Raw genomic sequence first — 27607 nt, forward strand, 5'->3', positions numbered from 1 at the left:
GCAGCATCCAGGGAACAGGAGAATCGACGTTTCGGGCATAAGCCCTTCTTCAGGAATGAGGAAAGTTTGTCCAGCAGGCTAAGATAAAAGGTAGGGAGGAGGGACTTGGGGGAGGGGCGTCGGAAATGTGATAAGTGGAAAGATGTCAAGGTGAGGGTGATAGGTCAGACTGGGGTGGGGGCGGAGAGGTCGGGAAGAAGATTGCAGGTTAGGAAGGCGGTGCTGAATTCGATGGATTAGACTGAGACAAGGTGGGGGGAGGGGAAATGAGGAAACTGGTGAAATCCGAGTTCATCCCTTGTGGTTGGAGGGTTCCTAGGCGGAAGATGAGGCGCTCTTCCTCCAACCGTCGTTTTGTTGTGGTCTGGCGATGGAGGAGTCCAAAGACCTGCATATCCTTGGTGGAGTGGGAGGGGGAATTGAAATGTTGAGCCACAGGGTGGTTGGGTTGGTTGGTCCGGGTGTCCCAGAGGTCTTTGGACTCCTCCATCGCCAGACCACAACAAAACGACGGTTGGAGGAAGAGCGTCTCATCTTCCGCCTAGGAACCCTCCAACCACAAGGGATGAACTCGGATTTCACCAGTTTCCTCATTTCCCCTCCCCCCACCTTGTCTCAGTCTAATCCATCGAATTCAGCACCGCCTTCCTAACCTGCAATCTTCTTCCCGACCTCTCCGCCCCCACCCCAGTCTGACCTATCACCCTCACCTTGACCTCTTTCCACCTATCACATTTCCGACGCCCCTCCCCCAAGTCCCTCCTCCCTCCCTTTTATCTTAGCCTGCTGGACAAACTTTCCTCATTCCTGAAGAAGGGCTTATGCCCGAAACGTCGATTCTCCTGTTCCCTGGATGCTGCCTGACCTGCTGCGCTTTTCCAGCAACACATTTTCAGCTCTGATCTCCAGCATCTGCAGACCTCACTTTCTCCTGTGATTTGAGGAAGTTTGCTCCACAAATTGGCTGCCACATTTGCTACCCTATGATAGTGACTGCACATCATTGGATATAAAATACTTTGAGAGGTTGTGAAAGGAGCTATTGAAATTAATGTCTTTCCTCCTTACCATTTTCACTCATTCACTGAATGATGCTGCAACAAATTTATACTTGGGTGAACTGTTTGAGCAATAGCTGCAAGTAAAATGGTGATTTTGAAGTGATAAATAACTTGAATATAGAATGTGTTCAGTGGAAGTAATTTTTAATTCAAAGATGTGAAATGTAAAGCCTGCTTTTGTCAGTTTTGGCAACTGTGTTTAAGCTAGGGCCAGAACCCCACACGAGACTGGATTGCTTCTGATTTTACAGTATCAAGGCCTGAAAATTGGATGTTGTAAATTGACCCACAACCAGACAAATTGGGCTTGACACAAATCTGGTCAAACTAATTTAAACAGCAAACAACAGCTATTAGCTACAGAGAACAACAGAAACAAAGTTAAAAAATGTCATAAGATTGAGGGAAGCCAGTTACAACTAGTCCGTGGATTGTGTATTAGCGAAATTTCACTCTGACTTCCAACAGTGCCTGAGGACGTGCCCTTTACATATCCCTGGCATGACAACAGTGAAAGGTCTTGGCGCAATCCCATTGGATGCTTTGATTGCAGCACATGGCCTCATTGGCCGAAGGCTACGGAATATTCAGGAAATTGTGGAATGAGAGGGGATAAGGACACACACCTAATGGCATCCCCTTCAGCGAAGACTCTCAGCAAGAGCTTAACCTGGACCAGCATTGGAACTCTGACTAGTTGGACAGAGATCCACCCTGACCTATAAGACCTCCCTTTGTGGAAGAGAGCCAGCCCTATGTCAGAGAGGAAAGAGATTTCAATGGCCCAGCTCAAACATTTGGACCTTTGTGGATAATGTCCTTTCTCAGATGGATGGAGTTAGATTGAGAGTAAATAGTTGGCAATTTGGGAAATGCTCACCAGGTGTTTCATTAAGGAATATTATGTTAGTAAAATCAAGTTGAACCACGAACCACATTCTGTGTCCCTTTGTCTCCTGACAAGCACTTGGGTGCTTTTAATAAATAAATTGGTCAAAGTGTCCAAAACAATGGACAATATTGGTGTCTCTTAGTGGCCTTTGCTTAGAAGTGTTTATGTAACTTCAAATCAAACCCCACCAACTTTGAACTCTCGGACATCCTGCCTGAATCTGAATTAAGAGGATCTCTCCTCTACATGATGGCCAGGATTCAATTGCGTGAAAGAGGGTCGAGGTTTCTGACCAGTGATTGTTTCTGGCCCAAAGTGCTTATAATATGAAGATGACAAATAGCCAGAGGTAGTACAGAATAAGCTACCCATGGAAAACTGAGGTATCTTAGGGTCAGAGGACCCACCAGGTGGTGAGAAACCAGATATTGGGGTTAGAGACCTATGAGGACACAGAGAAGCTAGAGTAGGGTTGGGAACCTCCAAGGAAAGAAATAGTGTAAATGCTCAGGGACCCAGAGTCATGGAGAAGTGAAAAAGCAGGAACCCATGAGAGTGGGCAGCAAATTTAAGGGAAATGATACAGTGCCTACAGTGGGTGGAGGTCCTAAAAAAAAGTACCTAAATAACTGGCCCAGGTGTCTCGACTGATACTGTGAGCAAGTATCAGGTCTGGGACCCCGAGAACAGAAATGCTGGAAAACAGTGCAGAAAACTGAATGGAAGCATGCTTTAAAACTCAGCAAGGTTAAAGTAATAGCTGGTTCCGTAAAGCAGCTAAGAGGTAGAGAATGGGAAAAGGTGAAGCTAAGTAATGAAATAGAGAAAATAAGAATCAAAGCAGCAGAGGTACCAGGTGAACATGGGATACTTGGGACAGTTTCAGACCCAGCACGACGGAGTATACTAGGGCGCACAGCACACAGTCAGTGATCGGAACTCAGCCCAAAAAGCTGCGGCCAAGCTGACTGAGAAAACCTATAGGTTGTGCTCAGAATCCTGAACAAGGCAGGTAAAGAAAACAGAGCCTGTAGTGTAGACCAATTAAAATATGAGTGTGAGATTGAAAAAATTTACATCCCGTTTCCCTGTGCAAAAGGGAATGATGTGTGCATTTGGACAATAGAATTGGATGGGGACAATGGTCATGGGATAGATTGGCAGGAAATGGAAGAACAAGCCCATAGATATGCCAAAAGAGGTGAAGATTAGAGATCCCCACCTTATTTTCCATAGGGAGGAGATCATTTGGCATCCCCTAGGATCTTGTTCCAATTAGCCCGCTGACCACAATCTGTCAGGACGACCAGACCAATAATCCAGTTACTTATGCCACCCTGTTTATTGTGGCATAATTGGTGGAAATAGAAAAAGGATCCCCATATTTGGGCCTACAGCTAATCCCCATGATTTTCAAGAGCACATATCAACAAAGGGACCTTCATGGGTTTGATAATGTCAAGGAGGTAAAATTGATATTCATGTATCTGAGCCTGCGATCCATTCTGCCTTACCCAATTGGTGGATGTGATCCATATGGACCTCAGTAAGGACCTCTACACATTTCCTCATGGTAGATTGGTTAGCATGGTAGCTGACAAGAAGGTGCAGTGGTAGTGTGGCGCATCGACCTGTACCTTGCTGAAACCAGACGCTGATTCGCTGACACTTCCTCCTACTGCTCCCTTGACCAAGACCCACCTCTCATCACCAAACCATCAGCTCCCAAACCTCCACAACCTCCTCACTTCGGGATCTCCCATCCACAGCCTCCAACCTCATTCCCCAATTCTGCACCACCCGGTTCTACCTCTTACCCAAAATCCACAAACCTGACTGCCCGGCTGACCTATTGTCTTCGTCTGCTCTTGCCTCACTGAACTCATCTCCTCATATCTTGAGTCTGTCCTGTTCTCCTTGGTCCATGAACTCCTAATGTATGTCCGGGGCACCAACCACGTCCTCCACATCCTCCATGATTTTCAATTCCCTGGCCCCCAAAACCTCATTTTTGCAATGGACATTGGGTTCTTATACACCACCATCCCCCATGACAAAAGCTGACAAGACCTCCATTTCTTGCTCTCCTGCTGACCCAACTGGTTCCCCTCCACCAATATATTCATTCAATTGGTGAACCGGTCCTCCCCTATACAACTTCTCCTTTGAGTCCTCCCACTTCCTACAGACCAGAGGGGTAGTCATGGGAACTGGCATGGGCCCCAGCTATGCCTGCCACTTCATAGGATGCGTGGAGCAGTCCCCCTTCTGGAGTTACACCGGCACCACCCCCCATATTTTCCTCCATTGCACCAGTGACTATATCAGTGCTACCTCATGCTTCGAGGAGTTTGAACAGATCATCAATTTCACTAATACCTTCCACCCTGACCTCAAGCTCACATAGACCATCTCCGACACCACCCTCCCCTTCCTGGACACCATTGTCTCTGTCTCCGGCAACTGCCTCAACACAGATATCTATTTGAAACCCACCGACTGCCACCGTTACCTCAACTACACCTCCTCTCACTCTCCCTCTTGTAAAATTGCGATCCCAATTCCTCCGCCTTTGCCATATCAGCTCCCAGGAGGAGCAATTCCATTCCAGGACATTGCAGATGCCCTGCACCTCCACCCTCAAACCCACCCCTCCAACCGCATGGATAGAATGCCCTCAGGTCCTCCTCACCTTCCACCCCATGAATCTCCAGATACAGTGCATTATCCTCGGCCATTTTTGTCACCTACAGTCAGGTCCCACCCCTATCTGCATTCCTCAGGGACTATTCCCTCCACAACTCCCATGTTAGGTCCAGGCCCCCCCCCCCCCCAACAACCTGCCATCTACAGCCGGCACCTTCCCCTGCCACCACTCAAGGTGTAAAACCTGCGCCCACACCTCCATCCAAGGCCCAAAAGGGTCATTTAAAAGTGAGCGGAAATTTTCCTGCACATCTGTCCACCTCATCTATTGAATCCGTTTCTCTCAATGTGGTTTCATCTACATCAGGGAGACAGAATGCCAACTTGTGGAGTGGTCCAGGAAAAATCTCTAGTATGCACGCACCAAACAACCCCACCACCCTGTGGCCAACTGCTTCAACTCGCCCTCCCACTCTTCCCAAGGGCATTCACATCCTGGGCTGCCTCCACTGCCAAATCAAAGACATCTGTCAACTGGAGGAAGAATGCCACATCTTCTGCCTCGGGACTTTACAACCACATAGCATCAGCGTTGACTTCACCAGTTTCCAAATCTTACCTCCCCCCACTTCAATCCAGATCCAACCTTCCAACCACTTTCTCCTGGTTACCAAGGTTAGATCACATGGAGAACTAGCCATTTGGATTCAGAACTGGCTCGAAGGTAGAAGACAGAGGGTGGCGGTGGAAGGTTCCTGTTCAGACTGGAGGCCTGTGACCAGTGGTGTGCTACAAGCATCAGTGCTGAATCCTCTGCTTTTCTTCAATTATATAAATGATTTGGATGTGAACATAGGAGTTATGTTTAGTAAGTTTATAGGTGACAACAAAATTGGAGGTGTAATGGACAGCGACAAAGGTTACCTCCGATTACAATGAGATCTTGATCAGAGGGGCCAGTGTGGCAGATGGTGTTTAATTTAGATAAATGTGAGGTGCTGCATTTTGGAAAGGCAAATCTTAGCAGAACTTATACACTTAATGGTAAGGTCCTGGGGAGTGTTGCTGTACGGAGGCTTTGGAGTGCAGTTTCATAGTTCTTTGGGAGTGAAGTCACAGGGCGATAGGATAGTGAAGAAAGTGTTTGGTGTGATTGTCTTTATTGGTAGCATTGAGTATAGGAGTTGGGAGGCCACGATGCAGAAGTATAGACATTGGTTAGGAATACTGTGTGCAATTCTGGTCTCCCTGTTACAGGAGGGATGTTGTGAAATGTGAAAGAGTTCAGAAAAGATTTACAAGGATGTTACCAGGGTGGAGGATTTGAGCTAAAGGGAGAGGCTGTTTTCCCTGGAGCGTCAGGTGCTGAGGAGTGACCTTAGAGGTTTATAAAATCATGAGGGGCATGGATAGGATGAATAGACAAGGTCTTTTCCCTGGGGTGGGGGAATCCAGAACTAGATGGCATAGGTTCAGTGTGAGAGAGGCAAGATTTAAAAGGCAACTTTTTCACACAGAGGATGGTGCGTGTATGGAATGCGCTGCCAGAGGGAGTGGTGGAGGTTGGTACAATTACAACGTTTAAAAGGCACCTGGATGGGTATATGAATAGGAAGGGTTTAGAGGGACATGGGCCAAGTGCTGGCAAATGTGACTAGGTTAAGTTAGGATATCTGGTTGGCATGGGTGAGTTGGACCAAAGGGTCTATTTCTGTGCTGTACATCTCTATGACTCATTTGGGTAATCCTGACAGTACGCTGTTAGCATGGTCTACAGGGTCTGCCACTTTTCCAAGGCTCCCTGGAATTCAGGATGGTACGCCTTTATTTAAAGTGCTGTATGCCTAAGCTATCCGTGACTTCCTTAAACGACCTAACCGTAAAATTATACCCTTGGTCTCACTGAATCTCTCTGGTCGCCCATACTGGATAAAGAAAGCTACTAATTCCTCCACGACCCTTTTTGCTTTAATACTCTGTAATGGAATTGCCTCCGGAAATCTGGTTGACGCATCCATTATAGTTAGCAAATATTCGTTCCTACTTCTAATTTTAGGGAGGGGACCTATACAATCAATCACACCCTGTGTGAAAGGTTCTTTGAATGTGGGAATTGGTAACAAAGGTCTTGGTTTTATTTCTGTCTGTAGCTTACCTATCATTTGGTACGTGTGATTTAGTTTAGTTTAGTTTAGATTAGATTAGATTAGATTAGCTTACTTACAATGTGGAAACAGACCCTTCGGCCCAACAAGTCCACACCGACCAGCCAAAGCACAACCCACCCAGACCCATTCCCCTACATTTACCCCTTCACCTAACACTATGGGCAATTTAGCATGGCCAATTGATCTCGCCTGCACATTTTTGGACTGTGGGAGGAAACTGGAGCACCCGGAGGAAACCCATGCAGACATGGGGAGAATGTGCAAGCTCTACACAGTCGCCTGAGGCGGGCATTGAACCTGGGTCTCTAGCGCTGTGAGGCAGCAGTGCTAACCACTGTGCCATCATTTGTGTGGCAAAATTTAACCACATCCTTGTGTAATCTAAAAGATAAAATTGGAATATCTCTTTGGATGTTGATGTAATATTAAAGAGTTAAACTGCACTAAGTGAACATCTGGAAGTGGGAGGGGACGACATTCATGCAAGAATGTGAATCACCCACACCCCAGTTAGACAGTCATTTGCTACTACTCTGCAACTATTATCAAATTAAACTATCATTCAATCTCTTCCATTCAGAAATGCTTTCATAAGCCATTCCCAAGCTGCGTATTTCGCACCTGCATTGTCTTGGGGAATCACTGAGTCAGGAAATCGTCTGCGTAATGATTCCCCAAGATTAGGGTATTAGCATTTACATCATCTCTGAGGATGATCTCATCGTACCATTGTACCTGGGGTAACGTGTGATTGTGAGTGACGTGGGGGGGGTGGTGGTGGTGGTGGTTGTCTTGAGTGGCATGTGACTGTGGGGGAGCGGTCAGACCATCTATAAGCATTGGCAGCTAACCTGTATAAAAGGGATGTGCTTTCTTTGTTCACGGCATCACTTTGAACTGACTTCGCATGCCTGTGAAGAGGGTCAAAGGTGGTCATCTAGCTTATTCAAGCGTTAATAAACTTTAACTGTTTGCAGAAGATGGTGTGTGCGAATGGCACCTTGTGTCATTGAAGTCTCTGGAAAAGAATCTAACACTTATGCAGCCTAGGCCAATAGAATTGCTTTTGTACCCGTACTCTGAGTCTTCCTCACACCCAGATGACCTGCAATGACCTGAAGAAGGGCTAATGCCTGAAATGTCGATTCTCCTGTTCCCTAGATGCTGCCTGACCTGCTGCGCTTTTCCAGCAACACATTCCGACCTGCAATTCTTCCTGTGTGTATGCTACCGGCAACACAATCTGGTGCTCTTCTGCCCGTTTCTCCTTTGCATTAACCTAATTTTTGTCTTAGGATTCTATCCTTTAGATAACCCTCAGGAATACATTGATTTCTTTTCTGTGTATGTATTAATATATATACCTTTTTATTGTTTTGTCTTTCTGTTGTAAGTCTTTTCAGGACTATATATTTCTGCCTGACCCTATTCCTGTTCAGGTTTTTCCTGCACCATTACATCAAACAGTGTGTCAGCTAGCTGAAAATCAACTTCTTCATCTTTCTCTTTAGTGTTTGCTTCTTGCTGTGACTTATGACAGTAGGAGAAAATGAGGTCTGCAGATGCTGGAGATCAGAGATGGAAATGTGTTGCTGGAGAAGTGCAGCAGGTCAGGCAGCATCTAGGGAACAGGAGAATCGACGTTTCGGGCATTAGCCCTTCTTCAGGAATGAGGAAAGTTTGTCCAGCAGGCTAAGATAAAAGATAGGGAGGAGGGACTTGGGGGAGGGGCGTCGGAAATGTGATAGGTGGAAAAAGGTCAAGGTGAGGGTGATAGGACAGATTGGGGTGGGGGCGGAGAGGTCGGGAAGAAGATCTCAGGTTAGGAAGGCGGTGCTGAATTTGATGGATTTGACTGAGACAGGCTGGGGGGAGGGGAAATGAGGAAACTGGTGAAATCCGAGTTCATCCCTTGTGGTTCCTAGCCGGAAGATGAGGCGTTCTTCCTCCAACCGTCGTTTCGCTGTGGTCTGACGATGGAGGAGTCCAAAGACCTGCATATCCTTGGTGGAGTGGGAGGGGGAATTGAAATGTTGAGCTACAGGGTGGTTGGGTTGGTTGGTCCGGGTGTCCCAGAGGTGTTCTCTGAAACGCTCCGCAAGTAGGCGGCCTGTCTCCCCAATATAGAGGAGGCCACATAGGGTACAGAGGATGCAATAGATGATATGTGTGGAGGTACAGGTGAATCTGTGGCGGATATGGAAGTTTCCTTTGGGGCCTTGGAGGGAGGTGAGAGGGGAGGTGTGGGCGCAAGTCTTGCACCTCCTGCGGTTGCAGGGGAACGTGCCGGGAGTGGAGGTTGGGTTGGTGGGGGGTGTGGATCTGACGAGGGAGTCACGGAGGGAGTGGTCTTTACGGAATGCTGATAGGGGAGGGGAGGGAAATATATCCTTGGTGGTGGGGTCCGTTTGGAGGTGGCGGAAATGACGGCGGATGATGCGCTGTACATGGAGGTTAGTGGGGTGGTAGGTGAGGACCAGTGGGGTTCTGTCCTGGTGGCGGTTGGAGGGGCGGGGTTCAAGGGCGGAGGATCGGGAAGTGGAAGAGATGCGGTGGAGGGCATCGTCGATCACGTCGGGGGGGAAATTGCGGTCCTTGAAGAAGGAGGCCATCTGGGATGTGCGTTTTTGGAACTGGTCCTCCTGGGAGCAGATGCGGCGGAGTCGAAGGAATTGGGAGAATGGGATGGCGTTTTTGCAGGGGGCAGGATGGGAGGAGGTGTAGTCCAGGTAGCTGTGGGAGTCGGTCGGTTTGTAGTAGATGTCCGTGTTGATCCGTTCGCCTGAGATGGAAATAGAAAGGTCGAGGAAGGGGAGGGAGGAATCTGAGACAGTCCAGGTGAATTTGAGGTCGGGGTGGAAGGTGTTGGTGAAGTGGATGAACTGTTCCACCTCCTCGTGGGAGCACGAGGCGGCGCCGATACAGTCATCGATGTAGCGGAGGAAAAGGTGGGGGGTGGGGCCAGTGTAGTTGCTGAAGATGGATTGTTCCACATATCCTATGAAGAGGCAGGCATAGCTGGGGCCCATGCGGGTGCCCATGGCTACTCCTTTCGTTTGGAGGAAGTGGGAGGATTGGAAAGAGAAGTTGTTCAGGGTGAGGACCAGTTCAGTCAGTCGAAGGAGGGTGTCAGTGGAAGGGTACTGGTCGGTACGGCGGGAAAGGAAGAAGCGGAGGGCTTTGAGTCCTTCGTGATGGGGGATGGAGGTGTACAGGGACTGGATGTCCATGGTGAAAATAAGGCGTTGGGGACCGGGGAAGCGAAAATCATGGAGCAGGTGGAGGGCGTGGGTGGTGTCCCGAACGTAGGTGGGGAGTTCTTGGACTAAGGGGGACAGGACGGTGTCAAGGTAGGCGGAGATGAGTTCGGTGGGGCAGGAGCAGGCGGAGACAATGGGTCGGCCGGGGCAGTCAGGTTTGTGGATTTTGGGCAGGAGGTAGAAACGGGCGGTGCGGGGTTGTGGGACTATGAGGTTGGAGGCAGTGGATGGGAGGTCCCCTGAGGTGATGAGGTTATGGATGGTCTGGGAGATGATGGTTTGGTGGTGGGGGGTGGGGTCATGGTCAAGGGGGCAGTGGGGGGAGGTATCTGCGAGCTGGCGTTTGGCCTCAGCGGTGTAGAGGTCGGTGCGCCAAACTACTACCGCGCCTCCCTTGTCTGCTGGTTTGATAGTGAGGTTGGGGTTGCAATGGAGGGAGTGGAGGGCTGCGCGTTCCGAAGGTGAGAGGTTGGAGTGGGTGAGAGGGGTGGGGGTGTTCAGGTGGCGGTTAATATCGCGGCGGCAGTTGGATATGAACAGGTCGAGGGCAGGTAGGAGGCCAGCACGGGGTGTCCAGGTGGATGGGGTGTGTTGGAGGCGGGAGAAGGGGTCGTCAGAGGGTGGGCGGGAGTCTTGGTTAAAGAAATAGGCGCGGAGGCGAAGGCGGCGGAAGAATTGTTCAATGTCACGCCGCGTGTTGAATTCATCAATCCGGGAGCATAGGGGAATGAAGGTGAGGCCTCTGCTGAGGACTGATCTTTCATCCTCGGAGAGGGGTAGGTCTGGAGGGATAGTGAAAACACGGCAGGGATGGGAGCTAGGACCTGGTGTGGGGCTGGAGCTGGGTGTGGGGGCGGGGTTAGGTCTGGGGGCGGGGACGGAGATCGGCGTGGGGGCGGGGTCGGGCGTGGTGATGGCGATAGGCGAAGGGGCGGGGTTAGACGTGGTGACGGAGATGGGTGTGGGGGCGGGGTTAGGCATGAAGTCAGAGATCGGCGAAGGGGCGGGGTTAGGCGAGGTGACGGAACTCGCCGGGGGGGCGGGGTTAGGCGTGGAGATCGGCGTGGGGGCGGAGACACATGCGGCGTTGTGGGCCTGTAGTTCAGTGACGTCAGTGGGGGCGGAAGTGGCTGCGGCGACCGCAGAGACAGAGTTATTCCCCATAGCCGCGGAGGTCGTGAATCTGCCAGTAGGATCTTGTTACTACACAGTCTGGAAAAATTCCAGGGTATTTTTCTTTTAACTCCTCTGTTCCCTGGCTTTTCTTTTGGCTTCTCCACAACAAGGAGTGTCACTTACACCTTGCATCCTGCCAGATCGTTCCCAAGAACAAACTGTATTCCTGGAACTGACACTCTGTCAACCACTCCCACTATTACTTTCCCCAGTCTTGATTTGGCTCTCCAACCTGATCTTCACAGGGAAATGCTAAATTTCTGTTCATCTATTTCACAAATCACCATTCTCTCTGGTAACGTCAGAAAGAGTGCAAATACTTTCATCTCTTACTATTAGAGACTAATTAGCTCCCGTATCTCAAAGTTGTAAATTCTTTCCCTTCTCACCCTTTCTTCCTGAGTAAACTTTACCCACAGAGGTGAAGTCTTTATAGAGATTGGGCACTAACTCAATACCCAGCCCCTGCCTAGGCTGTGCACTGTCCTGTAGCTCCTCGACTTTTCTTGGGGTTTCCTTTACTACTTCCACTAATCCCACTGCTTAGCCTCTTTTATCACATCTTTTCCCACAGCGACTTGCTTCAGTGACCAGCACTGTGGTCTTATGTGTCCCACCTTCTGGCAGTGAAAACACCATTTCCCAGTGTCCTTTTTAAACCACCAGCACTGTACTTTTGTGACCCACTCTTTTATAGTGAAAGCACCTGAGGTTTTTCACCCTCTTGAGTTTCCTTTTTCACCTATGATAAACTATTCCCAGTTTGGTTCACGCTTTGTTTTGTAGTGAAGGATGTCCACTTCTCCCGATTTCTATCTGTCTCAGGATGAAGTTCTGTCGGAAGCTAAATTTCTCTTTATGCATCAATGCATATTCATCTGCCATCTTTGTTGTTGTTCTCACTTCTTGAACTTTCAGTTCATCTACAAGTTCTTATCATCTCTGGAAGAGAGTTTTTAAACTCTTCCAGTAGAATAATCTCTGTTTTAGAGCCTCGTATGCCTTATCTATCTTTAAGGTCCACACCCTTCTGTCAAAATTACTATGTTTACTACTTTGGAACTCATATGTCTGATCTGGTTCCTTCTTTATTTTTGAACCCTTGTCTATATGCTTTTGGTACCAATTTATTAGCACTCAAAATAGCCTTTTTGAGGTCGGCATAATCTCTTGACCCCTCATCTGACAGCGCTGCAAATACCTCACTAGCCCTGAGACCAGCTTAGTCTGAACGAGCATTACGTACAAGTTCTCTGGCCACTCCATCTGTCTAGCTAATTTTTCAAATGAAATAAAGAAAGATACAATAACTTTCTCATCAAAACGTGGCGATGTTTTAACATACTTGTTTACATCCCACCTTCTCTCTTCATCTCCATCCTGTTAACTTGACTTTCTTGACTAATTCACAGCTTCTGAAGTTCAAATTCTTTCTTTTTGCTCAGCTAGGAACTTTCTCTTCCTTTCTTTTTCCTCTAGCATGGCTTTTTCCCTTGCTTTATCTTCTAACTTCATTTGTCTAAATTACAACTTATGTTTTTCTAACTAGAAATAGAATTCCTGCAGTGTGGAAACAGGCTCTTCGGCCCAACAAATTCACACTGAACCTCCGAAGACTCATTCCTCTACTACTCAGTATTTACGCCTGACTAATGCACCTAACCTATACATCCCTGGGCAACCTAGCATGGCCAATTCACCTAATCTGCACATCTTTGGATTGTGGGAGGAAACCAGAGCACCCAGAGGAAACCCATGCAGACACGGGGAGAATGTGTAAACTCCACACAGACAGTTGCCTAAGTCAGGAATTTAATCTGGATCCCTGGCGCTGTGAGACAGCAGTGCTAACCACTGAGCCACCGTGCCGCCCCAAACTCTACTGCACTTGTCTGTTTCTCTGATACACCTTAAGAGCTTGACCAACTCTATTACAATTTCAGCTTTCCTTTTGTCCCTGGTTAAACCCAATTCTAACCTATTTGCTAATTCTGAAAGTACGTCCTTCCACCGTCTTTCTGAATTTAACAAATTTGGGAAGCATCTTCAAACCCCAGAACCTCTTTCGCAATGTTAACAGTAATTTCCCTCATCTTTTAATTTTACCAACCACAAGTAACTGAAATTAAACAAATTTTCTCACCTATTTTATTTAACAACCTAGGGCATTATTTAGCAAGTGTTTAAATCTGCTGGGATCTTTCGTACCCGAAATCAGTTCAAATCTGTTCAAGTCCCTGATTGGATGTGTTTAAATCTGTCCAAATCTTGAATGACGAGCCCCCCAATCTATTACAACATGGAGGTGAACCCCTCTGTTAATTGAACCAAACACGCAGAAAAGCTTGCTTCGCTTGTAATCTGTTAAAATGAGTGACCGAGAACTCCCAAATTCCACGATTTAAAGTAAATAACATCAATTTATTTTTTAACTCTAAAAGTGAACATTAACCAACAACTGTTCACAACTCTAAACCCCCTTTCTCTTAACTGCTTACTATCTGCCTCCAACTCTATAACAATATGCTGTTACAATACGACATTTACTAAAGTTACATCAACTTAATTTCAAAACCACACAGTCACTGTCATCTTGTGTCTTCAATCTCTTCCAGCTGAGGATCACCCTGGGTCGTTCAGTTTGTTTTTACTGCGAATATGTTTCACATGAAAAGGTACTTTGGTAGCAAGTGTTGTCTAATTTCTTTGAGAGCAAGATGTTAGATGGGCAATTACTACGACGTTTGTTCTCACTTAAAGGTAGAGTACACGTCCTCAACTTATCACTGTCCTGTTGAGATTTTGTGGAGCACCGAGATCCAGAATGACACGTAACATATCCCAAGATTTAGATAGCATTTGGTGCACACGAGAGAAAATTCTTCTGAAGACACAGACACAGATGGCTGCATGCACACAGATGTACTCCTACCTCCGTTATACCCCGCTAATCCATCCGGGTCATAGAAGAATATTGTCATAAATCTCTGCTACCACTGCGGCCTGAATGTGCCAATGCAGGGCTACACCACCATACAATATGATGGGCATCATCATTTTCGTCTTCTGGTCATTTATTATTCCATTGTCTAAATTTTAATCACAAAGACCAGTGGTGCCCCCCCCCCCGCAATGATAATGACACAGCCTACTGGTCTACATCATTGGCTGGATTGCCAGGATGCAGTAGTCGGAAGTGCTAATTGGGCGAAGGTGCTGTAAGCCAGGTTAAAACTGCTTGCAGTTCAGTTGCATGAATATGAACTCTGCTCTGTGTGGTAACTTTCTATGGTTTCTTCATATATTTTAATGTATGATGAACAAGGTGAATAAATCATCCAATACATTCCTGATTTTTCATGTTGCTGTAGTGTAATATTGAAGGGTGAACTTGGAGTGAGGAAAATAAAAAAAGACTGTACAGATGTCATTTTGATTAAGAATTAACTTTTAAGTTCTTCTCATTGGCAAATATTGTTTAATTATTATGAAACATTTTTGCGGTTCACTGATTACTATGTTAACTTTAAATTGTAGAAGCTCTAGTTTTGATTTGTTGATTTATTGTGAAGATACTATATCAAATCTTATGGAAGGGCGACACATTTCAGATTGTACTATATTTGTGGATTGTAGGTGTAACTGGTTTGATGAAAAGGCAGTGAAGCATTCTTTTTAAAAATTTTGAATTAACCTTTTCAAGTGTGCTGTGACACACCTGGAGTTGGTGAGACTTGAACTTGGCCTCTTGCATCTTCTGTTTATACATAGTAATTTTGGATGCCAATATGAAGGAATTAGGTAGATATTGCATTAATTAGGCTTTCTTTGAAGTAGAATATTAAAGGAGTGATTATAATTGAGATGTTTAATGTGATTGAAGAAGTATATTGAATTCGATAGGATTTACAGATGGCCTGACCTATTCAGTGTTTAAAATTTCATCTCTTCCAACTCGCTTCAATTCATCCAATTAGCATGTTTTCTATTCCTTTCTCCCCTCATGCATTTAGCAAGATTCCCCTTAAATACTTTCTTCACAACGAAATGTGGTAACTATATTTGTTCCATTACTCAGTGGATAAAGAAATTTTTCCTAAATTCCTTAGTGGATTTATTAGGGCTAGATATATAGATGGTCCCCTAGTTTTGATTTTGTCTGTAAGTGGAAAATTTGTCCCTACCTCTACTGTATCAAATGTCTTTTATAATTTGAAAGACCTCTCACTGGTCATTACCCAGTCTTCAAATTCATAGATGATACCTCATACCTGGTAGCAACCTGGTGAACCTTATCTGGGCAGCCTCCAAAGCCATTATATCTTTCCTTAGAGAACGGGCACAAAACTGTTTACAGTATTCAAGCTGTGGTCTGATTAGTGCCTTGAATACTTTTAACAAACCTCCCTACACTTTCTATTCCATTTGTTTTCTCTGTTGTTCACTGAACTTGATATTAGTTTTTTGTGATTCATTGATGAGGACTCCCAATCCATTTGTTTTGTAGCTTTCTGCAGTCACTCTCTGTTTAAATAATATTTAACTGCTCTATTTTTCTTGCCTAAGTGCATAATCTCACATTTTCCCCACATTACATTTCATCTGTCAAGTTTTTGCTGATGTTTTTAATGTACAGAACTTTCACAGTATTGTAAATGTGGTCTTATCAATGTTTTATACAGATTTGACTGAACTTGTGTTTTTTAAAGCATGATCCTTAACAAGTTTAACATAATTGTGTATATTCCCTTACAATTAATTCATTTGATATATCATTGTGAGAATTGCTTTGATATGTTAATGTGGGATTGCATGCATCTCGAAACCAAGACCAAAAATCTATACAAATAGTAAATTTCACACTCACCACCTTTTGGCGAAAGAGGCTTCTGAATTCCTAGTTGGATTTATTAGTGACTAAGCCTCTTCCACTACTGGAGAAATCTACATCTAGTTGATACAGACTTTAAAGATTAGAATGGGCACACAGTCAATTATAAGCATCAGATTCAATACCAGGATGTTTATTCAGCTCTGCTGACTAAGATAAATGAAAGGTGTTTCTGCCAGTAAAAGTTCTGAACAAGGTAGTATAACCTCAGAATTAAAGCTAGTCTACGTAGCTTCAATGACTGGAAGCACTTCTTTATGAAAAAAGGCAGTGGAATGTGAAACTATCTTCTTGCAATTGGTGTGTCAAAACTACAACAATTTCTGGAGAAACTCAGCAGGTCTGGCAGCATCTGTGGAGAGAAAGCTGAGTTAATGTTTCGGGTCCAGTGACTCAGAAGGGTTATGGAATTAAAAAAAAAAATGAAACCAAGATGATTAGATGGGGCTTAAAAATACAGATCAGCCATGATCTTAAATGAATCATGGACATGAACGATTGAATTACCTCTTGTTCCATGTTCTGCTGAAAGTACAGTTTATAATAGTGTATGTTTGGTATTTTGTATGATGCCTTGATAAATTAAAGGACAATAAAAATCCACAAACAACATTTGTAGTTTTTCCTTTGTTCTGCCTACATGACTCTTAATTTGGACCCATAATCTGTTTACTGACAGTACCAGCTTACTATTTATAACTGTCTATTTTGTGCTACTTGCCCATTATCAGCTTAAGACTGCATTTTGTCCAGATCTTCCTTTATGTATATGCGGCTACTTCATTATCTAAGGAATTATGAATAGAACATAATACTAAACACCTCTACATGGCTTCATTTCGGGTTATTTGGAGCTTAATGGCTTTTCCATTGATCAAAAAACCAAAAGAACTGCGGATGCTGGAAATCAAACAAAAATGGAAATTGTTGGAAAAACTCAGCAGGTCTGGCAGCATCTGTGGAGAGAAAGCAGAGTTAATGTTTTGGGTCCAGTGACTCCTCTTCAGAATTCATGGTAGTTAGGAAAATATTTCTTTCTGAAGAAGCTAGAGTGGAGATACAGGCTACATGATAGATGGAGATAGAGCCCAAAGCGAGAGAAAAACAGTTGGGCAGACAAAGGGTGGAAAGCAGTCAGCTTAGGAGAACGAGTTGCTACTAATGGCGCTATTAGTGGCCAACAATAAGTTGTGTTTAATGGCAGACCATTGATAACAAGGCCTGGTGTGTGAGGGTGGGGCAAAGTAGAGGGAAAATGCCAAAGCCCCAAATTTGTTGAACTTGATATTGAATCCAGAAGATTGGAGAGTCCCAAGCGGAAAATGAGATGTTATTCTTCCAGATTGCACTGAACTTCGCTAGCAAGCCTGACACAGATGTTGGCCAGGAAACAAGATGGTGTGTTGAAGTGGCAGGCAATGGGGAGTTCAGGGCCTTTGCAGACACAATGTAGGTGTTCTGTGAAACAGTCACCCAGTCTACACCCACCCATACTACAGATGATATTTGGTTTGTTGCGGGTGCAAGAATAGGACAGATCGTGTTAATCCATAGGTGGGATTTAATGTTGCCAGGCAGGTCCTGTTCACTGTTCAGGATTGGTTGAAGCCTCCGTTGCCTTTGTGGGACAGGGCTTCAGACATTTGACTGCCCATGTTGGACCTTGAGACAAAAGCAGAACTTGTTGGAGAAACTTAGCAGGTCTGGCAGCACTTATGAAGAGAAAAGTGTTAATGTTTTGAGTCCAGTGACCCCCACCCCTCAGTTTTGACCCTTCCCTGGGATTCAGGGCCCTGAGGTGGAAATCCTGCCTGTCCAGAGATACTGGCAGGATCATTGGTGGATCCCTGAACTCTGACCAGCGAGGGTGGGATACTGGGTGTTGTGGGACATGGGTTCAGTTGTTTTGGAGACAAGGTGATAAAGGGTGGCTTTCAGCTGTAACCTCTCCTCACGATTATTGGGTAAATCAGGCACTAAGTGAACTTTGAAATCAGGATTTCCCATCCACCAAACCCCCCCCAAAAAATCAGTAAACCACAACGGTTTGCCTCGCAGTCTTCAGAAGACAGAGGAAAATGTGCCACTTGCAATTAATCTCTGAGCCCTGATTAAATTCTGATGCTCAGTATTGAACATCGTGCTGCGGGTGTGCAAGTTTCCTACATTGGTCATTACTGCCTTCAACTAGGAAGTTGGGGGAGTGTGTTTCCTACTGTTGGCAGGTTAATGTGCAACTTTCTTCTGCAATGAAGTGGGTCGAGCAAGCTACATTAAATCCAGTCTCTTGTAATATTCTTTTAGTTGTGTTCCAATGGTCAGTGAGTCTAATGTCAGTGATAGGGGAATTTATTGGAAAAATGGAGGGACCAAATCAATCTCCACTCAGTCAGCATGACTTCATCAGGGGAGATCATGTCTAACAAATTTAATTTTTATCAAGGAGGTGACTAGATGGGAGTAGTGCATTTGATCTGGTCTAAAAAGTGAGGTGAAAGTGCTAAGAGCCCATGGGATCCAGGGCAATTTGGCAAATTGGATTCAATGTGACTAAATGGCAAAAAGCAGAGAGTGATGGTTGAAGGGTGTTTTTGTGACTGGAATGTTGTGTCCAATGGTATACCATGGGTTCTGTGCTTTAACCTTGCTGTTTTCAGAGTAAATTAATGATCTAAACACACCGGAAATATGGTCAGTAAGTTTGCAGATGACGTGAAAATTGGTGGGGTGATAGATAGCGAGGGGGAAGGCCTTGGACTACATCACAATATAGATGGGCTGATCAGATGGGCAGAACAGTGGTAAATCTATTTCTGAAAAGTGAGAGGTGATACACTTCAGTGGGGCAAGTATGCACATGTTGAATTTCAGGACCCTGTGAAGTAGGAGGATTGGAGGGACTTTGGTGTGAATGTCCATGATCTTTTAAGGCAGCATGGCAGGTAGATAAGATGATTAAAAAAAGGAATGTGGGAAATTTGTATTTATTAGTCTTGGCATTGAATGCAAGAGTAAGGAGGTTATGATGTAGTTGTATATAATGTTAGACCACAATTTGTATACTGTGAATTTCTTGTTGCTACATTATTGGAATTTATGTTTGCAGTAGAGAGGGTGTAGAGGCGATTCACCAGATTATTGCCTGGGCTGGAATGTTATGCCATTCGGCTCTAAAGAGAGACTATGTAAACTGGGGATGTTTTCCTTGAAGAGGGGGACCTGTTTTGAGCTGCAAAAAGTTCTGCAGGGCAGAACTAGGATAAATAGGGCCTTAGTAGAATGGTTAATAACTGGGGGGCAATTTTACATTAAGGAGTAGGAGGTTCAGGTAGATTTCAGGAAATATTTTTTCCTTCAAGAAGCTTTTGGATATCTGGAACTCATTGTCTAAAAATTTGGTAGAATTGGAAACCCTCAAGATATTTAAGAAGTATTTAGATGAACATTTGAAACACCATAGCTTGCAAGGCTGTGGGTCAAGTGTTGAAAAATGGGATTAGAATGGATGGATGTTTGGTGAGCAATACGGATACAATGGGCCGAAGGGTTTCTTTCTGTGCTGTAGGAACTCTGTGACATGCTCACTGGCTCTAATGTGGTGCATCTTAATATTGGGGTCCTAAAATTAACTTGTTAACTTTATTTTAACAAAAACATTTTAATTTTTTTTACATCTTAGGTGATCCTTCTTGACCGTTGGGTATGTTGAAAATAATGAGCAATCCATATGCTGACCTCTTGGAGCCCCTTGATCCTAACAGGAAGGAAAAGAAGTTCTACAATCTGTGCAAATTGGGAGATGAAAGATATGGTGAGGAAGCACAAAATATCACCGGTTATCCACTGGATGCATGTATTTGAATTGATTGGCACAAGGCCACTGAGTTAACAATCTTGGAGAATCCAGCAAATTTTAAACTGAATTGTTACTGAGTGCTACACGTTGGAAGCTAATGGTTCAAGCCCCCTCTTCAGGATGTGCAAAAAGAGGAAAAAAAAGCAATGCTGCAGTTCTTTAAGCATTAGTGTGTTGACTTCTGAGGAGGAATTATAATATTCCTGTGCATATTATAGTTCATTCACTGTTATAAATTGCACTGTTTATATATGGATTGTGAAATGAACAGGCAAGTGTAATCATTTCAAATTGAAATGTGGATAGTAGGATCCTTTTGCAGCTTAAAAGGTGTAAATTATTTCAGAAAAAAGTCAGTGATGGATGGAATGGGCCTAAGTTTTACACACTTCATAGTCTTTTACTTGTAGAGGTCACATCACAAACATGTATATCTAAACCTGACAACCACTGTTTCAGTCTGCACCATATAATCCTTGAAAACCAAATAAAAAAACAAGTCAAAGGGCATCTTTAATTATTTTTGATGAACTTGTTTGGACATCACATCATGAGGTGGGACCTGAATCTGGACCTTCTGTCCCAGAGTTAGGGTCACTATCACTGCTCCATAATGTCCTTGGGGACACCTGATGTAGGAGGACAAATGGCTTCCCAGTTAATGCCCACCACTTGAATACATTTCAACATGCAATTAGTAGACAGTTAACAATGTTTGTTAATGGTTTTATTTTCACTCATGCTTTGCTGTGACAGGTGCCAAGAGGACATTGAAATTGAGCTTATTCTACCATCATACAACAACAGTTACTGAGAAATCTAAAACTGAAAAACAAAAAGCAATGGAAGTTGCAAAAATATTTTTTATACCTAGGCTTGTAACTAGTTAGCTCACATCCATCATCTCGTAATTCCCCATGAATCTTTGAGGATGAGGGTTTTCATAAAGCCATTATTGAGATAAATCGTCAAGTGCTTCCAGTTTACGTTGGAAACTAAAAAAATAAGTGTATGCTCTACATCCAAATGATTAAATTGTTAGAAAATAACCAAAGGGGCACAATTTATTATCATATTGATCACAGAGCAAAGATCCCATTGCTATATAGTTCTCAGTGCACAAGTCCTTTTGGTGGAGCAGCAATAGCAGGAGTTTCTGGAGATAATCTGGGATTCACAACAGAATTCATTCAAGGAATAACATGCTAAGGGGAGGAGGAGGCAACCATGGCTGACAAGAAAAGTCAGGGACAATATAATACCAAAAGAAAAGGTATACGATGTAGAGAAGATTAATAGGAAGCCAGAAAATTGGGAAACCTTTAAAAACCAGTCAAGGACAATTAAAAAAAGCTGGAAGGGTGGAAAAGATGAAATATGATGGCAAGTCAGCTAGTAATATAAAAAAATTGTAGGAGTTTTTTTAATATCTAAAAGGTAAGGGAGATGTAAGAATGGATATTGTGCTGCTGGAAAATGAGGCTGGAGATGTAGTAATATGGAACACAGATGGTGAAGTAACTGAATAGGTACTTTGCATCAGTTTTCATGGTGGAAGATGCGAGTAGCATATCAGAGATTCCAGAGAGTCAAGGGACAGAGGTGAGTCTTGTGGCTATCACTAAGGAGAAGGTGATAGGCTAGCTGAAAGGCTTGAAATGGATAAATCACCCAGACAAAATGGACTACTATATATCCCAGGGTTTTCAATGAGGTAGAAAACGAGAAATTATTAGCCAGTTAGCCTGACCCTTGTCATTGGTAAGATTTTAGAGTCCATTATTAAGGATGAGATTGCTGAGCACTTGGAAGTGCATGGTGAAATAGGGTTGAGTCAGCACTGCTTCGTGAGGGGGAGGTCATGCCTGACAAATCTGTTAAAATTCTTTGAGGAATTGATCAGCAACTTAGACAAAAAGAGCCAGTGAACATGATCTACTTGGATTTCCAAAAGGCCTTTGACAAGGTGCCATAAAGATAGATGCTAAGCCTATGCCCATTGTGTTAGGCGTTACATACTGGCATGTTGACTGGCAAAAGGTAGAGAGTAGGGCTAAAGGAGCCTTTTTCAGGATGGCAGCTGGTGATCAGTGGAGTTCTGCAGGACCGCAACTATTCACATTACACTTTAATAATCTGAACAAAGGAACTTGGAGAATTGTTGTTACATTTGTAGATGACAACGATAGGTGGAGGGACTGGTAGTGTTGAGGAGGCAGGGCAGCTGCAGAAGGTCTCGGGCAAGCGAGGAGAATGTGAGATTCAGCACTCTGTCTATACCTTCGTTCTCCCCAATCTTCTAAAGGGAAAAGACTTTGGAAATCTGAAATATAAAGGGACGTGGAAGTCATAGTTCAGGATTCTGTTAAGGTTAACATGAAGGTTCACTTGGCAGTTAGGGAGGCAAATGCAGTGTTAACATATTTTGTGAAGGATAGAATGCAAGAACAGGGGTAGATTGCTGAGGTTATATAAAGCTCTGCCAGACTGCATTTGGAATATTGTGAGCAGTTTTGAGCTCCGTATGGTAAGGAAAGATGTGCTGGCTTTGGAGGGGGTCCAAAAGAGGTTTACAAGAAATATCCCAGAGATGAAGGGCTTAGCATATGAGGAGTGGTTGAGAACTCTACTCAATGGACTTCAGAAGGATGAAGGGGGATCTTAGAGAAAACTGAGGGGCCTGAATAGAGTAGAACTGCAAATGTTGCCTCCACGAGTAAGAGAGATTAGGACCCGATGACTTTCCTTTAGAACTGAGATGAAGAGGATTTCTTTCCGCCATAGAGGGTGAATCTGCGAAGGTCATTGCTACAGAGGCTGTGGATGTTGTGTCACTGAGTGTATTTAAGACAGATAGCTAAGTTCTTGAGTAGCAAGGGGATCAAGGTTTACGTGAGAAAGCAAGAGAATGGGGTGGAGAAGCATATCAACCATGATTGAATGGTGAAGCAGGCTTTTTTGGCCAAATGGCCTAATTCTGCTCCTAAATGTTATGGTCTTGATTAGAATCTATATGTTATTCAGGAGTTGTACCAACAGCAAATGCTATTATTAGAGGAGAAGCTGTTGATTTGTCTGCAGAGCATAACTGGTCCTTCCTTAAGTAAATTTAATGAATAGTGTTTCTGCATTTGATGTTAATAGTCTGTGGTAAGTAAGTGAGAATCTAGTTGATATAATCATATTTCTGATACAACTCTGCCCTGTTGGTTATTCTCCTCCACTTTCTTTGCCATTCCCATAGTGGCCTTCAGTCACCAAGGTCTTTAGCTCTGCAATTACTTCCATAAAGCTTTCCATTTGCCTACACCTGTTGTCTCGCTTAAGGTGCAAAAGTTTACTACTTTGAATATTCCTTTGGTTACAAGTCCTAATATCACTCTGTGTGTTAAATTGTGAATCACCTTTTTTACTTGGTTAAAGTAAATACAAGTATTTACTTGTACTGTATAAATACAAGTTATTTTTGTTCTCCCCTTTCCTCTTCCTCTCTCCCCACTATTTCTTTAACAGTGCTGTTTCTGAAATCTATGCCAGCTGCTTCTGCAATTTTTATTCTGTAATTATTGTCCTAAGTTATTTTAAGATGACATTCACTCTTCTTTCCCTTGATAGCACGCTTGCCATTCTCTATCCGGGTACTTCTAGAAGCAGCAGTCAGAAACTGTGACTGTTTTCTTGTGAAGAAAGATGATGTTGAAAACATATTGAACTGGAAGGTGACCCAACACAATGGTGTTGAAGTGCCTTTTAAACCTGCTCGTGTCATCTTGCAGGATTTCACGTAAGTGTAGCTTCAGTATTCCATAATGCATTATTGAAATCTAATGAATACAGTTTGTAAAAAGAAAAATGGTTGTGCATTATAGAATATAATCCACAGATTATATTTAGCAAGAAGAATTGTGATCAAAGGGCAAATTGTTTTCTTATTCATATAGTGGATTGACAGAAGCTTGATTCAGTGCGTCTATCTCCATAACAAATCAATCCTTTCCTGTTTTATCACTTCCTAATATAATTCCCTGGTACCTAAAGTTAGCCAATTTACTAAGATAAGTTTTATGATCAGTTTTGTCATGTTTGGTTTCATTTTTGCATTCTCTGGATGGTATTTGCAGATTGTGTAATGTATAAAATATGTATAGTGTTTGCTTTAAGCATAATACAATTGAACTAAAAGCTATATCTTGTGCACAAAAAGCAGGAGAAATCCAATCTGGCCAATTACTGCCCCATCATTCTACTCTTGATCATCAGTAAAGTGATGGAAGATGTCTTTAACATGCAATCAAGCAGCACCTGCTCAGCAATAACCTGCTCACTGATGCTCAGTTTGGGTCCCACCAGGGCCATTCAGCTGCTGTATTCATTACAGCCTTGGTTTGAACATCGACAAAACAGCTGTATTCCAGAGGTGAGGTGAGAGTGACAACCCTTGACATTGGGATACTGCATTCGACCATCAAGGAGCCCTAGCAAAACTGTAATCATTGGGGATCAGGGCATACTCTCTACTGGTTAGAGTCATACAGGTTGTTCTGCTATAATGTGGCAGCTATGTTCCTCTGTAACCTCATGCTAGAGAAAATCGCACTGTAGAAATCTGCTGTAGCAAACCGCTATACCCATTCAGTAGAAAGTTCACATTATCCAATGTCAATTGCGTTATAACAAATTCGCACTGAGGAAATGCGCGTAATAGCAGAATGACCTGTTATCAGGTACATAGGAACATGGTTGTGGTTGTTGGAGGTTAGTCATCCCAGCTCCAGGATATCTGCAGAAGTTCTTTAGGGTAGTATCCTGGATCCAAACAACTTCAGCTGCTTCATCAGTGATGTTCCCTCCATCATAAGGTCAGAAGTGAGGATGTGCACCGATGATTGTACAATGTTCAGTACCATCTGCAACTCATTAAATCCTGAAGCAGTTCATATTCAAATGCAACAAGATCCGGACAATATTTAGGCTTGGGCTGACAAGTAGAAAGTAACATTTGCACACTGAATCCCTACAATCATTCTCCTGGGGGTTGCCATTGATCAGAAACTCAACTGGACTCGTCATGTGAACATAGTGGCTAGAAGAGCAGGTCAGAGGCTGAGAATACTGCAGCGGGTAACTCACTTCCTAACTCTGAGTTTGTGCATCATCTACAAGTCACAATTCATAACTGTGACAGAATACTCCCTACTTTCCTGGATAGACGCAGCCCCAACAACACTAAAGAAGTTTGACACCATCCAATACAAAGCAACCCACTGGATTAGCACCACATCCACAAATATCCACTTCCTCCTCCACTGGCACTTAGTAGCAGTGTGTACTGTCTAAAAGCAGAAATTCATCAAAGATCCTCAGCCAGCACCTTCCAAACCCATGACCACATCCATCTAGAAGGACAAGGGCAGTAGATACATAGGATCACCATTACCTGCAAGTTCCCTCCAAGCCTCTCACTATCTGACTTGGAAATATATCTTTGTTCCTTCACTGTCGCTGGGTCAAAATCTTGGAATTCCCTCCCTATGGGGATTAGAAAGCAAGTAGGCAGCTCATCAGCAGCACCTCAAAGGCAGCTGGGATTGGACAATAAATGCTGGTCAGCCAGCGACCCCACGACCTACAAATGAATTTTTAAAAATGCAAAATTATTTTGCTGCATCCAACACTTACGTGAGGCTGTTCTACACAGATCAGTGTTCTTGATGCATTGATTTAAAGTCATGCGTTTGGTGGGAAAGCATTGCCCATCCTAAACAATGTTGAGAATAGGGTTAACTCCAGGTGAGAGACTTGACACAACATGAAACCTAGAGTGATTTTGGTAAAGAAAAAGTTATCAGTCCACCAAGTTTCATTAAAATTTAAAATTTGGATGCATTCATCCAGTATGAACTGCTGGAGAAGCTAAGCAGTTTACTAGGTTGATATGGTAGGGAGTTGGCCACTGAGTACTTGTCAGGAATTCATAATTCAAGATTTGTCTGTGGTTAGAAAATTAGTACAGGTTAGGGTCTAATCCTGAATATTGGAATACAAGCTCAATTGAGATGGTTATCTGAGGTTTTCAAGATGCTTGAAAGCACAACCGCCAATATTTGTGAGCAAATTCCATACAAGCTGTGAAGGAGTAATTTCTTCAGGCTGGATTGGATTTGGTTAGTCCAGTTAAGTTTCTATTCAATGTGTATTTTAGTGAGGATAATATCATTGCATGCAGGGGGTTAATGGTTGTCTTCTGGCACTTGTGTTGTGTGAATGTTGCATGCCACTTGTCAGCTAAAGTCTAAGTTCAGGTCTTGCTGCTTCAGTACTTCAAAAGTCATGAATAGTGCTGAACATGGTTCAATCGTCAGTGAGCACCCCTATTTCTGACCTTATGGTGGAAGGGCAATCACTGATGAGCAGCTGAAGATGCTGAGATGACTGATCTCCAGGAACTCCAATTTTCCTTTGTGCTACGTATGACTCCAACCATTAGAGTTTTGATCCACTTCCCATTGACTCAAGTTTTGCTAAGACACCTTATTACCATACTTGGCTTTGCTGTCAAGGGCAGTAGAGCAGTCACTTTCACCTCACTGGCTTAAGTTCTGCCTTTCTGTACTGTGGTCGTAGCATCTAAAAATCTGTCATCCTGTGACGAATGCATTCAAAAACATGCTCTGCAATCGAGAATTCCAAAGATCTTCTAACCTTTTGAGTAAAGGCATGGTTTTATAACAGGCATGTTCTGTGAAAATCATCTGACATCTGTGACTATTTGCTTTGTCTTCAGTGGTGTACCTGCTGTGGTAGACTTTGCTGCTATGCGAGATGCTGTGAAAAAACTGGGGGGAGATCCGGAGAAGATCAATCCAATTTGTCCTGCAGATTTGGTTATTGATCACTCCATCCAAGTAGATTTCAACAGATGGTAAGTTGTGAAGGTTAAAGTTCCAATATCACCAGTTTGAGTGTTGTTCATTTCAAAAAGGATTTTGGTTTGCTTTGTAAAATTTTGTAAAGCAAGATATGTTTTGAGTGAAGGTGATTTTACTTGTCTAATTAAGTTTTTGATTTTACTTGTCTAATTAAGTTTTGTTTAAGTACCATTTTGATCAAAAGCAACAAACTTGGGGGTCGAAAAAAGCATTTGGCCTCATTAACTTTACAGGTTTATTGCCAATAGTACAATAACTGTCAAGTCTGATATTTTTAAAGCTCTTACTGAGTGCATAAATCCTTCTGAATGGTACACCTATGCAGAGACAATAATAAGATGAATGGTCAGGTTGAATTAGTCGAGGAGAAAGTGAGGTCTGCAGATGCTGGAGATCAAAGTTGAAACTTTATTGCTGGAACAGCACAGCAGGTCAGGCAGCATCCAGGGAACAGGAGATTCGACGTTTCGGGCACAGGCCCTTCCTGAAGAAGGGCCTGTGCCCGAAACGTCGAATCTCCTGTTCCCTGGATGCTGCCTGACCTGCTGTGCTGTTCCAGCAATAAAGTTTCAACTCAGGTTGAATTAGTCCCTTGCCCTAATCTAACTCTGGCAAAAATGTTTAATGTGCAGTGCAGTGATGAATCATCTTTAAAGTTGTCTTTATTATTCCTTACTTTTTGCCTCTTGTAGCATTGCTGGTGCTGCAGAACTTTTAGTTCAATTGCT

At 43.7% G+C, this 27607-nt stretch overlaps 1 protein-coding gene across 1 annotated transcript in view; it reads left to right on the top strand.

Annotated features, from left to right (window-relative positions):
* aco1 (aconitase 1, soluble) overlaps positions 1–27607 on the top strand; it is a 78357-nt gene that overhangs the window by 4523 nt on the left and 46227 nt on the right. The window contains exons 2-4 of the mRNA XM_043716283.2: positions 19774–19905; positions 23566–23734; positions 26735–26872. Of these exons, the coding sequence (XP_043572218.1) occupies positions 19797–19905; positions 23566–23734; positions 26735–26872 (416 nt within the window). The 5' untranslated portion in view covers positions 19774–19796. The remainder of the gene's footprint in view (positions 1–19773; positions 19906–23565; positions 23735–26734; positions 26873–27607) is intronic.

Source organism: Chiloscyllium plagiosum, unplaced genomic scaffold, assembly GCF_037043375.1.
Source record: "Chiloscyllium plagiosum isolate Xiang-an unplaced genomic scaffold, Cpla_swu_hap1 HiC_scaffold_2, whole genome shotgun sequence".
Classification (NCBI taxonomy): Eukaryota; Metazoa; Chordata; class Chondrichthyes; order Orectolobiformes; family Hemiscylliidae; genus Chiloscyllium; species Chiloscyllium plagiosum.